Source organism: Pongo pygmaeus, chromosome 2, assembly GCF_028885625.2.
Source record: "Pongo pygmaeus isolate AG05252 chromosome 2, NHGRI_mPonPyg2-v2.0_pri, whole genome shotgun sequence".
Lineage (NCBI taxonomy): Eukaryota > Metazoa > Chordata > Mammalia > Primates > Hominidae > Pongo > Pongo pygmaeus.
Genome location: NC_085930.1, coordinates 51,681,264 through 51,696,930, shown reverse-complemented (window position 1 = coordinate 51,696,930; position 15,667 = coordinate 51,681,264). Strand labels below are relative to the sequence as shown.

The following is a 15,667-nucleotide window of genomic DNA, read 5'->3' as shown; positions in this document are numbered from 1 at the left end:
AGCCACACAAACTGTCAGTAACCATTAACCTGATCATTCAGCAGCCATCAACATTGAGGCAAGACCTTCTATTAGCAAAAAGATGATGACTCACTAAAGGCTCAGATGATCGTTAGCATTTTTAGCCATGAAGTATTTTTTATTTTAAGATATGTACTTTTTTTATATAATGCTACTGCATACTTAATAGACTACATACAGTATAGTGTAAATACAACTTATATGCACTGGGAAACCAAAAAATATGTTATGACTTGCTTTATTGAGATTTTTACTTTATTTTGGTGGTCTGGAAGCAAATCTCTAATATCTCTGAGATATGTCTGCATGTATACAGTCAGTCCTCCATATTTGTGGGTTATGCATCCATGGGTTCAACCAACCACAGATTGAAAATATTTTGGGAAGAAATTTAAAAAAAAACACAATGATAAAACATACAAATACAAACACAATACTATATTTACATAGCATTTACATTGTGTTAGGTATTATATGTAATCTAGAGATGATTTAAGGTATTTGAGAGAATATTTGTAGGTTACATGCGAATACTGTACCATCTTATGTAAGAGACTTAAGCATTTAGGGATTTTGGTGTCTGGGGGGTGTCCTGGAACCAATCCCAGTCGATACTGATGGGTTGAACTAATATGGGTGAAGAACTTAGAATGGTTCCTAACACATAGTAAATAACCAATAAAGGGATAGATATTATTATTAGCCTATTATTATTTTTAAAAGAAATATCACTTGAAGCTTTCTTGAAGTGATGTTTTGTGAAAAAGAATCTGAAAAATAATACTACCACATTTTGTAGGATAGAAAAATCAAATGCTTATGTGTGTGTGTAGTTGTATCTGTGTGATGGAGAATTAGAAAATGTTAAGATACAGTGGCCAACTGGGGAGTACCCTGTCTATAAGTTTCAATTTAGATTAAAAGCCAAAATACTATGATCACCAAACTGTACTCATTTGTCAGCCAGCTTTGGTCTATGAATCACCAGTTGCAGTCCCTGATATAAGGTATACATGCATCAAACATAGCTTAGTTCTATAAAAAGACTGAGTATTTAAAGCTGTGCTATCTATCATGCTAGCCATTAGCCCCATGTGGACATCTAAATTAAAATTCAGTTCCTCAGTCACATTAGGTACAATTCAGATGTTGAGTAGCCACATGTGGCTGCTACTGTGTTGGGTGGTGCAGATACAGGACATTTTCATCATTACAGAAAGTTCTGTTGGATAGAGCTGACCTAATGGCTTGTAAACATATTCATTCATTACTGTCTACCAACTTATCCATTCTTTGGTGACTACAAGGAATGGTGACTACAAGGTGAGAAATCACCAAGCCAGAGCCAGCAGACCTGTAATACACAGTACTGTAAGACTGGTCTTATGCTACTTAGCTGTTAATCTGCTCCCAAGCAGCAGCTTACAAGTTTGTTTTTCAGGTTCCCCCAACCCCATCAAAGCTCTTGGTTTGGTGACTGTAGGCCTCTGGCATTAGTTGATTCTCCACGTTGAGGAGAAAATTCCATAGGGGAACAAAGTAGTTTATTTTCCTGCATGACCTTCTGTCTTGACTTCTGACACCGTACTTTTAGTTTTGCCTATTATTAACTTGATATAAATAGAATCATTTATACATTATTGTAATGTATTATTATAATGTATCTATTATATAGATACATTATGAATACCTTTCCAGGCAAGAAGGGGAAAATTGAGTTGCGGTATATATATGTTTGCGTGTGTGTATTTTTTTCACCCACTAGGAGAAATACATCAGTGAGAAACCTTAACCTTGAATATTCTCTATAAAATATATAAAAGGCATATTACCTTAGGAATTTTTTACTGTGTCATAATACTGTCGTATCTCGTGGTGGCAATCAACATTTGCTATCACTAGAATAATGCTTTATTGTTTATAATAGGAAATAGCACAATTTTAACCTTAATGGTGATTTGAAGAATTTTTACTCTGTTAGAACTTAACCGGAGAAAGCTTGAGCTGGGAGGAGGTGATGTAACAGATCAGATCCCTTAGGGATATTCAGGTTAGTGGATAGGATTGTGTCTCTTTTGCCATTCATGATGGAGCCCGCATGTTACTCCTTAAACAAAGTATAGAGTGAGCGTGTATGTGCTGTGGTTTCTTTAGAAAGAGTGGTAGCATCAAGTATTATATGGTTAATGGGAAGTATAAATTTATACTTCCAGTCCTGACTCAATAAATATTAGGGATAATTCTTTATATTTTCCCTCTTTATTGAGGGTTTGCATTGGTAATTGTTCCTTCCCCTCTCCAGCATAACCTAATTTATTCTAGGCCTTGGGCTTGAGGACTAAGGCCAATTTTCATTGCTAAATTAATTTCAAACATTACCCTTACATTAGAGTAAATTCATCACTTCTCCCCAAGGGGAGATATGCAGAGGCTTTTTGACCTACCTGGAACAGCTGTTTGCTTAATCCTTTCTCCTGGGGCTGTGTGTTACAGTAGAAAGAAAGTGAACATCATGAGACTTGAATTTCAGTCTTGGCTTTGAGAAATTTTTTGGATTACTTTATGCAAGCTGCTTTACTACTCTGTTCCTTATTTTGTGTATAAAATGAAGATAACAGGAGCAGTGCCCACCTAATTTGCAAGAATGTTGAGAATAATACATGCAAAAGTGAAACTGCTTAGAGCCCTCAGAGGAAAGATAACAGATCTCAGGTTGAGGTTTCATCACATTTCAGCTATGCATGCTTCATTGTTCAAGCCTCTTAAATGTTAACAACTGTGGAGTGTTAGATTTCAGGAGAATCTTGTTCTTGAAGTGATGTTTGTGTGGTTTTTGTGTCTGTGTATGTTCATGTGTTGTATTTCTTTTCAATAATGTGAGTGGTCAGACTACCTATAGGGTTTTTTAAGCTTCTGGGCAACTCTGAGGCAGAGTATAACTTTTTTTTTTTTCCTCAGGTGGCTAAAGCAATCCTAGTGAGACAATGCATAAGTAATAGTAACAGAGGAGTTAAGCAGTTGTGATTTTCTGCTCCAATAATAGAATGGTAAAAATCTTTGTTCTTTTTTTTGGTTTCTTGGGACAGATGGTCTTGGTGGCTGTTGACATTTTCTATGGACTCTCTGTTGCCTCTTGTGCCCTTTGTCCCTTATGCTGCCCTGGTTGAGCCAGGGCCAAAGAGTATCCATTTTCCTATCAGTTATTTTATGAAGTTTATCAGGATGTCTTTGCCTTCGTTATCATTTTATATAAAAAAATTGTGCCTTTAAATGTAATGTTTGCTTTCTTTTTTTTGTTTTTTTGAGACGGAGTCTCGTTCTGTCGCCCAGGCTGGAGCGATCTCAGCTCACTGCAAGCTCTGCCTCCTGGGTTCATGCCATTCTCCTGCCTCAGCCTCCCAAGTAGCTGGTACTACAGGCGCCCACCACCATGCCCAGCTATTTTTTTTTATTTTTTATTTTTAGTAGAAACGGGGTTTCACCGTTTTAGCCAGGATGGTCTGTATCTCCTGACCTCGTGATCTGCCTGCCTCAGCCTCCCAAAGTGCTGGGATTACAGGCGTGAGCCGCCACGCCCGGCCTAATGTTTGCTTTTTAAGGTTCTTACAGTTTTCTCCTGAGGAACCAGGGATAAATCCCCTGCATTTGAGCTGTAGAACAGGACAACAAATGGCTGTATTTACTATGACATCCAACACTAATCCTCCTCATTGACTATTACCACCCTGTTTACCAGACCCAAACTTTGGCATGTAGACCTTTTCCCCACTTAACTTCAGTTTCTGGTCAAGTTAAGGATTCTGTAATCTCCCATTTTGTGGGAACTTCATTTCTTGTGTTTTGGGGCTGAGCACGCTGCTTTCGTATCCAGTTCTTTCAGAAGTCTCAAGTTTTCACGTAGAGACAAGTCCCTGAGACCTGACGTGTCCCAGCAGATTTCCTGCAGCTAAGTACTCCTCTGCCTTTTCCTCCCGTGACCCTTGAATTCTTATAGTAATTTCTGAGGGCAACAGTGGCAATATCTTATTTTCAGTACAAAATACATTTATTATCTGATATGTCCAAGAATCTGTGTTGCAAGAAAGCCACAGTGCGTTTCAGCTCTTTGGTAACATTCCTTACATTTTACATTTTGCCATTTGCAAAGCACTTTCACAGCATGTTTCTGTGTATATATTTAACATGTGTGTATATGTACACATACACGGGATAGAATTGCTGGTTCATAGAATTTGTGTATGTTTAGAAAATTGCCAAGCCATTTTTTAAAAGTGGTTGTTCTACATCTGTGCATGTGCTTATAACCTAAATGCCAGTCAACAATAGAATGGATGATTAAGTTATGGTGTATTCCTGAATCCAAGTATACTACATAGTAATAGAAATAAATGAACTATGGCTGTATTTAACAATCGGTATGAACCTTACCAACAAAAGTTAGAGCAGAAGAAGCCAAACACACACAAAATATACAGTATCATTCTATTTATATCAAGTTAACATAGGCAAAACTGAAAGTATGGTGTTAGAAGTCAAGACAGAAGTTACCTTGAATGGGGGAGGGTAGTGACTAAAAAGGGGCACAAAGAAGGCTTCTTTAGGAATCTGGTAATGTTTTGTTTCTGGTTTCACAGCATGTGCTGGTTACAAAGGTGTGTTCTTTATCAGAAATCATTGAGAAGTATACTTGAGGTGTGTGTTTTTTCTTTGTCTACATACTTCAAAACGCTCACATGAAAATGTGAATTTATAGCTAACTTTATCTTATTTATAACAAGTATTGGATTTATTTACTGTTGTAAATAAATTCTTATTTATCCATCAATTTAAAGAACATTTATTTAGTTTCACTTCTTGATTATAACAAAATCATTTCTTGTTATTTGTCAGTCTTACTCTCATAATCCACACCTCAACAGCCACTTTCTTCATGAAACTTTATAATTACTGCTCTTTTGTTGATGTCTAACCTGGATAACTGATTTCATCCCTAAATCCTCAGATTGTACACGTATATGTTTGTTGGATGCTTCTGTGTTTGTTAATTAGTTGCAAGCCATTTTGCACCTAGTCATATCTTTGTCACAAAACCACAGACAACTTTGAAGAGTAATGAATTTTCTGAAGGATTAAATTGGAATGTTGCGAGGCTCCCTCTCTAGTACTTAGGGGGCTGGAGGATAGGCGTTGGGTTCAGTGTATCAGAGGGTGTGCACTGTGCAAGGAAGGTTGTAATTGGTGTCGAGGACTGCTGCTGCTTCTGGTCTCAACTGGAAGTTGTTTTAGGAGGAGAGAAATGAGAATAACTTTAAAAATTATTTGGAAGGAAATTACTAATATTAAGTAGTTGTAGTACCTTAAATTCTTAACAATTTTCTCAACCCTTTAACTCAGAAGTTGGTGGAAGCAACTCCTGACCTCGTGATCCGCCCGCCTCGGCCTCCCAAAGTGCTGGGATTACAGGCGTGAGCCACCGCGCCCGGCCATGTGCATTTGTTAAGCAGTTAAAAACGTTAAGCCAAAATAAAGAAACAGTGATAGCAGAGTAGGGAGCGTTGTGCCCAAAGAGTGACTGTACTCTTATTGTTTTACCTGTCATAAAAATGCTTGTTAGTGGTGACCCTTTCTAGATTTTCTGGTAAACTCAGGAGAATGACTAATAGGGTTAAGAAGTGCTTTTCACCAGCAGTATGACATGCATTGGACACAAAGTCATAATCCTATAACATGACTACTATGTCAGTCTTAGTTATTCAGGAATAGTGAGGGAGGTAAAAGCCCATTCTTTAGGACTAAACATTGAGAAATCTGTTTGTTGGGCCTCAAAAGATTTCTTTCTTTCCTCCTCTTCTTCTTCTTCTTTTTTTTTTTTTTTTAAGCAAAATAGGCTCATTTTAGAGATTAAATCTGTTGTAAAGTGCTATAAATAGGTTGCAAGTATAAGTGCTATAGAAAAATTACAATAATACTATGCTAGCCTAGTGTTCTAGTGGTTAGTCTTCCATAGCAATATGAAATTTTGGGGGGAAGTGATGTAAAAAAATCATTACTGAATTCATTTTTCAGGATTTATATATATATGTGTGTGTGTGTGTAGCCAATGGTTAATAATGTATGTATATTTTTTGTCTTCCCATCTGTTTCTTGCTACTGCAGTTCTATGGTTGCTATGGAGAAGATTATGATAAGGAAAAGCACAATAAGGTTAAAAGTTCTTCTCTGTATCTGGGACAGAAATAACAATCTCCCACCACACCATCCTTTTTTATGCCCTCTGCCCTCATGTGATGATCTTGAATACTGCAGTGCCTGTTGCTGACGGGAAGATGGTTTGATGCTATATTTTAAAAAATTACACAGAGGAGCTAATTCTCTTCTTTTTTGCTTCTTTTAAGGTTGATGACTTTCATCATTTTAGTCTAGGCACAGAACAGAAGGAGACGATAAGCATATTAGGATGAATTGTCAACCCGGGACATTTCTGGTTTGTGTGGGTGGTTTTTTCCTTTAATTTCATTTATGTGTTTAAAATTTTATTTATTTTTTATTTGCTGATATGAGGTAAGAAAAGCTTAGAGAAAGGACCTGATGTGGAACAGTTGGGATTTGGTTAATCTGCTTAGAAATAACACTAATCTTTAGATCAGATGCTGTCAACAATACAGTGCCTTCTATCCCCATTATCTTCCTGTATTCTTTCCTTGCTTATTCTTCCGGCACTCTGTGGTTTCATTTAGTTTTATCTTTTCATTTCCTACCAATTTTTGTTTTTTAATATTTCTTTCCTACTTCTCATTTACATTTCACTTTTGAATTTCACCACGGCTTCATCATGGGAAGTTTTTTGGCTTTACTCTGAGGTGGCAGGGTGGAAAGTATAGATATGTAATAACTCATGCCAAAATAAGCTTCTTCCTAATATATGCTTAAGAGTAACTTTGTATTACTTTTAATAATCACAGTTGCAGATCTCTGTCAAAATAAGAGTATGACCACAATTTTCTTGAGAAGTTTGCTGCTCCTGGGACGATTATATGGCTCTAGGTGAATACATGCTATTTTCTTTCCTCTGTTTTCTGTTTTTTTTTCCCTGCTTATTTGTATGTTAGGTTATTTTTTGAGATCAAATTCAATTGCTATTTATTAAAAACCCTTTGTGCAAGGCATTTAATGTATATTTCTTCAAAGTGATTTTGTGAGGCAGATATTTTTTATGCCTTTTCTTAAAGATGCCAAAAACTAAGGCCAACAAGTTAAAATAATGTCCCCCAGGCTACACAATTAGTCAGTAGCTGTACCTGGATTCTATGTCCTGTGCTCTTTTCAGCATTCCTCAGAGGCTTTAAGGGGTAGGAGTTAGGAAAGGCACTGGAGTCACACTAGACATTGTTTTGAATCCCAGCTCCATCTCTGGGTCTCAGTTTCCTCATCTGTAAAATACGATTAATAATCATATCACCTCCAAGTCTTGTTTGTTACTAAGCTTTATATAAACCGCCTAAAACAATACTTGGCACATAAGTTCTTGATGAATAGCATCAAGTACATTGAACCTCAAATATATTGAACATTTACTGTATTATGGTCTCTGTGTGCTGAGACCTGAGCATACAGGTTCTGCTTAGAATCAAATTGAGAAAGGCCTCTATTAAGATAACTTGAAGTGTCATGACTATATCAAGGAAGTACAGGGTGTCATGAGGGCATTTAAAAAGGAAGGGTAGTCTGTTCTGGAGGACAGCAGAATTTTGAAATCTGAAGGATAGGTAGAAATGAGAGGGATCGTGTGTGTGTGTGTGTGTGTTTGTGTGTGTGTGTGTGTGTTTGTGTGTGTGTATGTATTTCAAGCTAAGGCAATAGACCACATAAATCTTAAATAGGAGAGTGCAGTGTGTTGCTGAACCTGAGAAAAGTCCACTGTGGAAGAAAGTACTGTAAGACTGGCTGGAAAGATAGGCAAAGGTCAGATTAAGCAGAGCCTTGAAGGTCATAGAAACTAAATCTAGATACATTGTATCAGAACCTAATGATGATGCCGTATTACCTCTGTCTGTATTCCTAGACTTCAAGAGAACTTCTAAAAGGATAACCAAACTCTCTACTTCCACATTTAAAATATTTGTATGTTAAAAACTGAAGAATGCTTTAAACTAGTTAGAAGTTAAATTAGTACTAACACAAACATATCTAAAAATCAAGAAAAATTTTAAAAATAGTGTTTAATTTGGAAAGAAGCAGTGTTACTGGTGAACAAGAATAAAATATTTCAGTTGAGCCATTTTTAAAAAGAATTTAATTGGTTTCAGAATGTAACATCCTTCCTGATGGTTTCAGATGGCTTTATTTGTTCATAAATAACTCTACTTGTTGATTTAGCCACTTTTGTCATATGAATGCTTCATTAAACAAATGGAGCTTGCTCATTATAGCCAAGTAGAGCTATATTCAACCAAGTGGTGAAGTTGAGAGTACACGGTTGTATTTAACAGCAAAGGCCCTTTATCTGGCCTCTTGCCATCTGGAAACTCTAGATAGCATTTCCCAATATAAATCTCAATGTAATAACCAGACTGATAAGGACATGCAGCTATAGTATCACAGTGTCAGAGAGTGTTCTGTATACAGGAAAGAAAAATAAATTCTTCTCACCCTATTCATTATCCAAGTTAAAAGCCTAGATTTTCAGACGTCCTTTAGAAAGCTAAGCAGCAAGAAATTTTTATTTTCCCTCAAAAAGGCCAGTCACATGGAAGTTCAGATTTGGCTAGAGGGTTATCATTGTAATAAAAGACAATCCTGAAATAGCGAAAAAATAGCCCCTAGATTCTGTCAGTTTTCTCTGCCCATTCCCTGCCTTGTCTTTAAACTACGATTTCTGAAATTTTTGAAAGCACCGAGATCTTTTTTAAAGTCCTTATCTAATGCTTGGGGCATTAAGATTTATTTTTAAACTTTATTCATCATTTCTAGGCTCAACAAAGTTTTTTTAAGAAATATCTGTTTTTTAAAATGTCAAGTTGAATTCAAATCTGAGACCCCTTTTTAAAAAAATCATTGTGATAATTATGAATTATTGGGGCTCCCTTCTATGTGCTGCAGCCTCTCTTACAGAGCCAGAATGCTGGGAGGACCCCTCTGGTCTTCTGTGGAGTAACTGCTTTTTGTTCAAGCCCCTTGTTCAAGCCCACAGGATCCTTCGTGTTGCTCTGCAGCTTCTGTGCCTTGTAGGACACATGGAATGTTGTGATGACCAGAGCTTCAGTCTCCAGGGCAGCCATCCTCTTTGAGGCACCATTATTTCCTTTGTCCTCTGAGCAAAGGAGAGCATGGATCTCCTCTTGTCAAGGAACTTGGCCAACTTCCATTCCCCTCCCAGTAGTATTTTTTCTCCTTTATCAGGCTCAAAGGCAGCCCCTCCTACCTCCTCTGCCCCACTGTAGCTTCCTCAGTGAGCATAGGCTTCACAAGAGACAGGAAGCCTGTTGGTCTTCAGTAGTTTCATCTTTCCACCCTGCAAAGCCGACACAATAAAGGAATACACAGACAACTTGACAAAGATAGGCTTAGAAGAGGTAGGAGAGAGGAAGGAGAAAGACATAATTGTTAATGTTTTCATTTGTCGCTTGCTATAGTCAGCATAGTCGTATTCATGGCTGACAAATCATATTTTGAATAGTATTTCTATTTGGAGGAATTCCCACATTATGAGTCTACCTCCCCAGTATTAGAAATGAGAACTTAAATTTCTGGCCTCTTGTGTAGCTTGGGCTTCGGCCCTTCAGTCAGATTCACATAGAGAATCTCGCCCTGACTTGAAAGAAGAAACTTGAAAGAAGAAACATGACAGAACAAGTTCTATATTGAGCTTCTGTTGCTAGCACAGATAACAGCATAAGAGTATGGCTTTGCAGGATTATAGTGTTGTAGGGTTAAGTGCCTGATATAGCACTGAGACATCATTCGTAGTTGCAGTAAAGTTTTGGCATTTGGGGTTTGGTGACAGGGACAGTTGCAGCAATTTTCTTAAGCCAGTTTTACAGTATAGTTATGGATGTTTTCCTGGAAGATTAGCTCTTAATTTGTTTCTTAAGCCATCTCCATGATTCTGTGAGCTTCCCAACATACCTTTTTCTAAAAAAAAGTTTAAAAAAGTATAACTTACATACAATAAAATCCCCCTGTCTAGGTATATAGTTTGCTGTGTTTTGACAAATGTTTCATCTTGTGTTCACTACTGTAACCATGATGTACACTATTTCTATAACTCCAAGGAGTTCCCTTCTGACCTATGTAGTAGTCTCTGCCAAACTCTAACCCTCAGTCCCAGCTCCAGCATCTGGCAACTGCTGCTTTGTTTTCTGCCTGTATAGTTTTGCTTTCTCCATAGATTTTTTTTTTAATGGATACATGCAGTATATAGCCATTTGTTTCTGGATTATTCCACTTAGCACAATAGCTTTAACATTTAGTCATTTTGCATATATCAGAAGTTTGAGGTTTTTTTTGTTCATAAGTAATATTTCATTAAATGGCTGTGTCACAATTGTTTTATCCATTTGTAAGTTGATGGGCATTTGAGTTGTTTCTGGTACTTTGGCTTTACAAATAAAGATGCAGTGAACATTTGCATATAGGTTTTTCTGTAGATCTGTATGTTTACTTGTCTTGCATAAATATCTAGAATTGGAATTGCTAGATTGTATAGTTAAGTGTACATTTAATTTTGTAATAAAATGTGAAAATATTTCCAAATGACTGTACTACCTTTCATTTCCTTCAGAAATGTATGAGAGTTAGTTGTTCTACATTCTCGTCAACACTTAGCATTGTCGTGTTAATATAATATATTCTAGTTGATGTTTTGTATTACCTCAATATGGTTTTAAGTTCCCTGTTGAATAATGAAGTGGAGCATCTTTTCAGGATGTTATTACTCATTTGTATGCTTTCTATGTATAGTGAAGTGTCTGTTCAAATCTTTTGTGCATTTAAAAAATTGGACTGTTTTGTTGAATTTTAAGAGTTTTTAGGTATTATAAATATAAGAACTTGGGTTTTGAAAATATTTTTTCCCAACCTATGGCATGTATTTTTATTTTCTTAATAGTGTCTTTTGAAAACAAGAAACTGTTAATTCTGATGAGGTCTTATCAATTTTTAAGTGGTTAATGCATTTTGTATCCTATTCCAGAAGGCTTTTTCTAACCCAGAGTCATAGAGAATTTCCCCTGTGTTTTCTTCCAGAAGTTTTATAGTTTTATTGATATGTTTAAATTTTTTATCTATTTTGAGTTAATTTTTATATAAAGTATTAGATAAGGGTAGAGGTGTTTTTTTTTTCGCATATGGAGATTATTTTTCCCCCCAGTGCAGTTTTTCAAAAAGAGTAAACTTTTCCCCCTGAATGGCTTTGACACCTTTGTTGGAAATCATTTGCCCATTTATGTATGAATCAATTTTTGGACTCTCTATATGTTCTTATTCCAATGCTACTTTATCTATATTACTTTATAACTTACTTTCTTTTTGAAAATTATTCTATTCTAATATTCACTTTTGTACATACATTTCAGGGGTAATTTGTCTATTTATACAAAATAGCTCACTGAAAATTTGATTTGGATTCTGTTAAATCTAAAGATAAATTTGGGTTGACTTGACCTCTTAACAGTATTGAGTCTTTTGACTAATGGTCACAGTTTGTCTCTCCATGCAGTAAAATCTTTAAATTTCTCTCAGGAAAATTTTGTAATTTTCATTGCACAGATCTTACAGATATTTTCTTAAGGTTATCCCTAAGTATTTCATGTTTTGGATGCTATTATAAGTGGTATCATTTTAAAATTTTAATTTCCAAATATTCATTGCTACTGTATAGAAAAATAGTTGCTATTTGTATATTGGCCTTGATTTCTGAAACCTTGCTTAACTAATTTATTAGAATTAGTTGGTTTTTTGTAGACTTGTAAGAATTTTTAATGTAGATAGTTGTGTTATCTGCAAATAAATACAATTTTACTTTCAAATTTTCAATCTATATGTCTTTTAATTCTTATTCTTCCCTTATTGCAGTGGCTACAATCTGCATGTTAAATAGAAGTGGCAAGAGCAGACATCTCTCCTTGTTCCTTACTGTAGGAGGAAAATCTTTTACCATTAAATTTGTTAGCTGTTTGAATTATTGGTACTGATAATATCTCTTTGTTCTTCTTTTTAATGTCTGTAGGATCTGTAATTATGTCTCTTCTTTCATATCGGATATTGATAATTTGTGACTTTTCTCTTTATTCTTTGTCAGTCTGGTTAGAGATTTATAAATTTTATTGACCTCAGATAACTAAATTTTGATTTTATTGATTTACCCTGTTGTTTTTCTGTCTTTATTTTTATTGAATTCTACTCTGTCTTGATACTTTGCTTCTGTATGCCTGCATTTGATTTAATTTAAATTAGTTTTTAAAAAGTTTCTTAAGGTGGAAACTTAGGTCATTGATTATAAACCTTTCTTCTTTTCTAATATGCACATTTAGATGCTGCTATTACTTTTCTCTAAGTAATGCTTTGGTTGCTTCCCCATAAATTTTGATATGTTGTGTTTTCATACTCACATAATTAAAAATATTTTCTAATCTTCCTTGTGATTTCTTCTTTGACCTGTGAATTATTTAGAAGTGATTTTTTTTTTTTTTCTTTGAAATGGAGTCTTGCTCTGTCATCCAGGCTGGAGTGCAGTGACGTGATCTTGGCTCACTGCAACCTTTGCCTCCTGGGTTCAAGCGATTCTCCTGCCTCAGCCTCCCAAGTAGCTGGGACTACAGGCATATGCCACCATGCCCGGCTAATTTTTATATTTTTAGTAGAGACGAGGTTTTGCCATGTTGGCTAGGCTGGTCTTGAACTCCTGACCTCAGGTGATCCACCTGCCTTGGTGTCCCAAAGTGCTGGGATTACAGGCGTGAGCCACTGCACCTGGCCCGAAGTGATTTAAAAAAAAATACATGATGGTTTTCTAGATTTCTTCCTATTGAGTTTAGTTTAACTCATGTTCTTTGTATAACTTTAATTATTTAAAAATTTCTAAAGTTCATTTTATAGTCCAGAATATGTTCTGCCTTAATGGATGTTCCATGTCTACTTTAAAATAATGTATATTCTATGATAGGTAGAACATCCTAAAGTTTTCATTTATATTAAGTTCATTGTTCAGGTCTTCTGTGTTTTTACTGTTTTTGTCTGTTCTATAAGTTAATGACTGAGACGTGTTGCAATCACCAACCATAATTGCAGGTTTTTCACTTTTTTCCTTTTAATTCTGTCAGTGTTTGCTTCTTGTACTTTGAAGCTCTGTTGTGAAGTGCATACACAGGACTGTTAGGTTCTTGATGAATCAGCCCGCCCTTTTATCATTATGTAATATCCCTCTTTATGCCTGTTTTAGTTATTTGACTCTTCTCTCTTCACATGCTACTGCCTTCCCAAACTCTTTGCTTTCCCAAACTATATTATCTTATAAGTTACCTCATAATTAGCTGTCCAGCCTCTCCTTGGTGAAATGCTAATTTCTGGTACGATCACTTGTAGCCAGGATGTAAATAAGATCCTATGTCATAAACCATAGTGACTCATGTTCATGGAATTGCTTCTTTCTCCTTTCTCTGAAGTCAGTTTTGAGTGTGGTAGCAATCATAGTAGCATGTCCATCATAACACTGCAAAACCTGGTTCTGCTTTTGTGCCTTGGTTCTTTATAGCTAATTATAATCACATTACTTGCTTAGTTTTAAATAAGGGGTTGCAAACATAAATGCCCACAGGAGTCAGACAGGTAACATGATGGAGTAAAGTGGGTTATATCGTGGAATAACAGGAAGTGGGTGGGGATCCTGGCAGTGTGGAAAGCTCCTGCTTTGTCTAAAGGGGCAGCACTAATCAATTGCCATGTGAAATGCAGGCCTGGTGTTACTAACTGCCCCCCAAAAGGGGATTCCTAAATGGAGTAGAATACATAAGCTGATAGCCAGATATGAAATCAAGAGGAAGTGATAATAATAGGAAACTTGCTGAAGAGAATTCTGATAAAGTTCACACCAAGTTTTAGGAGATACTGCTGAGTTAATGCTACCTACGTAATATATATGCCATGACATGTAGGAATCAAATAAGCATGTATACACACACATATGTATATACACATATATACATATGTACACACACACACACTATATATATATATATATAGAGAGAGAGAGAGAGAGAGAGATCTTTTGGAAAGTGACAAAGAGGAGTGATAATCTAGAGAGTGTGCATTAGTTCAGTATAAGCCGTGCTCTTTGCCCTTAGGATGGTCCCTGAGCAATGTTTGTGGTTGAAGGGGAGAAGTCAGTGAGAAAGCACTGAAATTATATCTAAAGGGAAACTGTAGTACCATAGAAATAGAATACAATTACATATTACAGCCAGACTATTACATGTTACATAGACTGTGTAATGACTGTTTAATGCTTCAGCCAGAAAATGAAGATACATAATTTTATGGTGGCTTGCCATTGTATACCGACCATGAAATATATTGTGTGATATGGCATAAAATGAAGTGGAAACTTGGCAGTGATCTTGTAAATTGATGAATGTGGATGACCAATATGTAATAGAGCCATCTATATTGATAAATTAGTCAGCTATTACTCTTCATTTCACTTAGCACTGAGTAGATGGCCAAAATATAATTGAATTTCAGCTAACACAAACTTTTTTTTTAGTTGAGATGGCAGTTTGTAAAAAGATTATATGGTAAGTATAAAGGTAGATTATTTCATCTAATTAAAATTTGGTTAAAATATGAAGAGAGAATGATTTGTTTAAAAAACTACTACAATACTAGAGAATTGTGGTATTCTTTAGTTTCCTTCAGAAAACAAGGAGGATAGTGTAGAATTTTTACTTTTTGAATTCATGTCAGTCTGATAAACTATGAAACTTAATTTGATAGGTTAAATAAATTTGTATTACATGTCTTTATGTAAGAAATACTTGTGAGATCATATGGGATGATATAAACCAATAAGCATTTTGTGACCACTGATATTAACATTTTAGGCAGAAGGATTAACATAGGCCTCCCAAAGTGCCATAAAGGTCTTTTTGATGCTTTGCTGATTATATTCCCAGAGGGAAGTGTTCTGGCAGTTGGGCTGATCCTGAAACATGAGCACTTGCTCCATAGTCATCAGAGAACACTGTTGTGAAATCTCCATTGGATTGCTTGGGCCATTTCCTGTTGTGAACATCCGACGTTCAATCTCTGATGCGTTTGCAGGGGGATTTCATGTCATTTGACTCTAGCAGTAGGCAGATCACAGTAAAATGTCCGTTGTCTGTTCTCTTGGCTGTGTAGTGTGGATGGTACCGCCTAGGATTTTTAAAGATTCTTTGTTGCCAGCTTCATTTCCTCTAACATGTACCAAGAGGTTTGAGATAATGTGAATGCCTTTCTGCTTTAAATCTTGGGAAACAGGAGTCTAAAGAAAGATTATAGACAACTGTATTTATGACTTTAACTCCTCAGAGGAAATATGACCATGCACTTGATGTCCTTTTTATGTAATTGCTGAGAGTTGTTCAGAATTCCTGAGCTGACTCAAGTGAAA

At 35.9% G+C, this 15,667-nt stretch overlaps 1 protein-coding gene across 19 annotated transcripts in view; it reads left to right on the top strand.

Moving 5' to 3' along the window:
• IGSF11 (immunoglobulin superfamily member 11) overlaps positions 1-15,667 on the top strand; it is a 301,378-nt gene that overhangs the window by 180,298 nt on the left and 105,413 nt on the right. The window contains exons 1-2 of one of the 19 annotated variants that reach the window (XM_054480097.2): positions 6,206-6,511; positions 6,984-7,065. The exons of 17 other annotated variants lie outside the window; for them this stretch is intronic. In XM_054480097.2, coding sequence (XP_054336072.1) covers positions 7,056-7,065 — 10 coding nt within the window. In that variant the 5' untranslated portion in view covers positions 6,206-6,511; positions 6,984-7,055. Of the gene's footprint in view, positions 1-6,205; positions 6,512-6,983; positions 7,066-9,525; positions 9,594-15,667 lie in introns of those variants that run through there. One more of the 19 variants, XM_063661657.1, reaches the window with a different exon arrangement.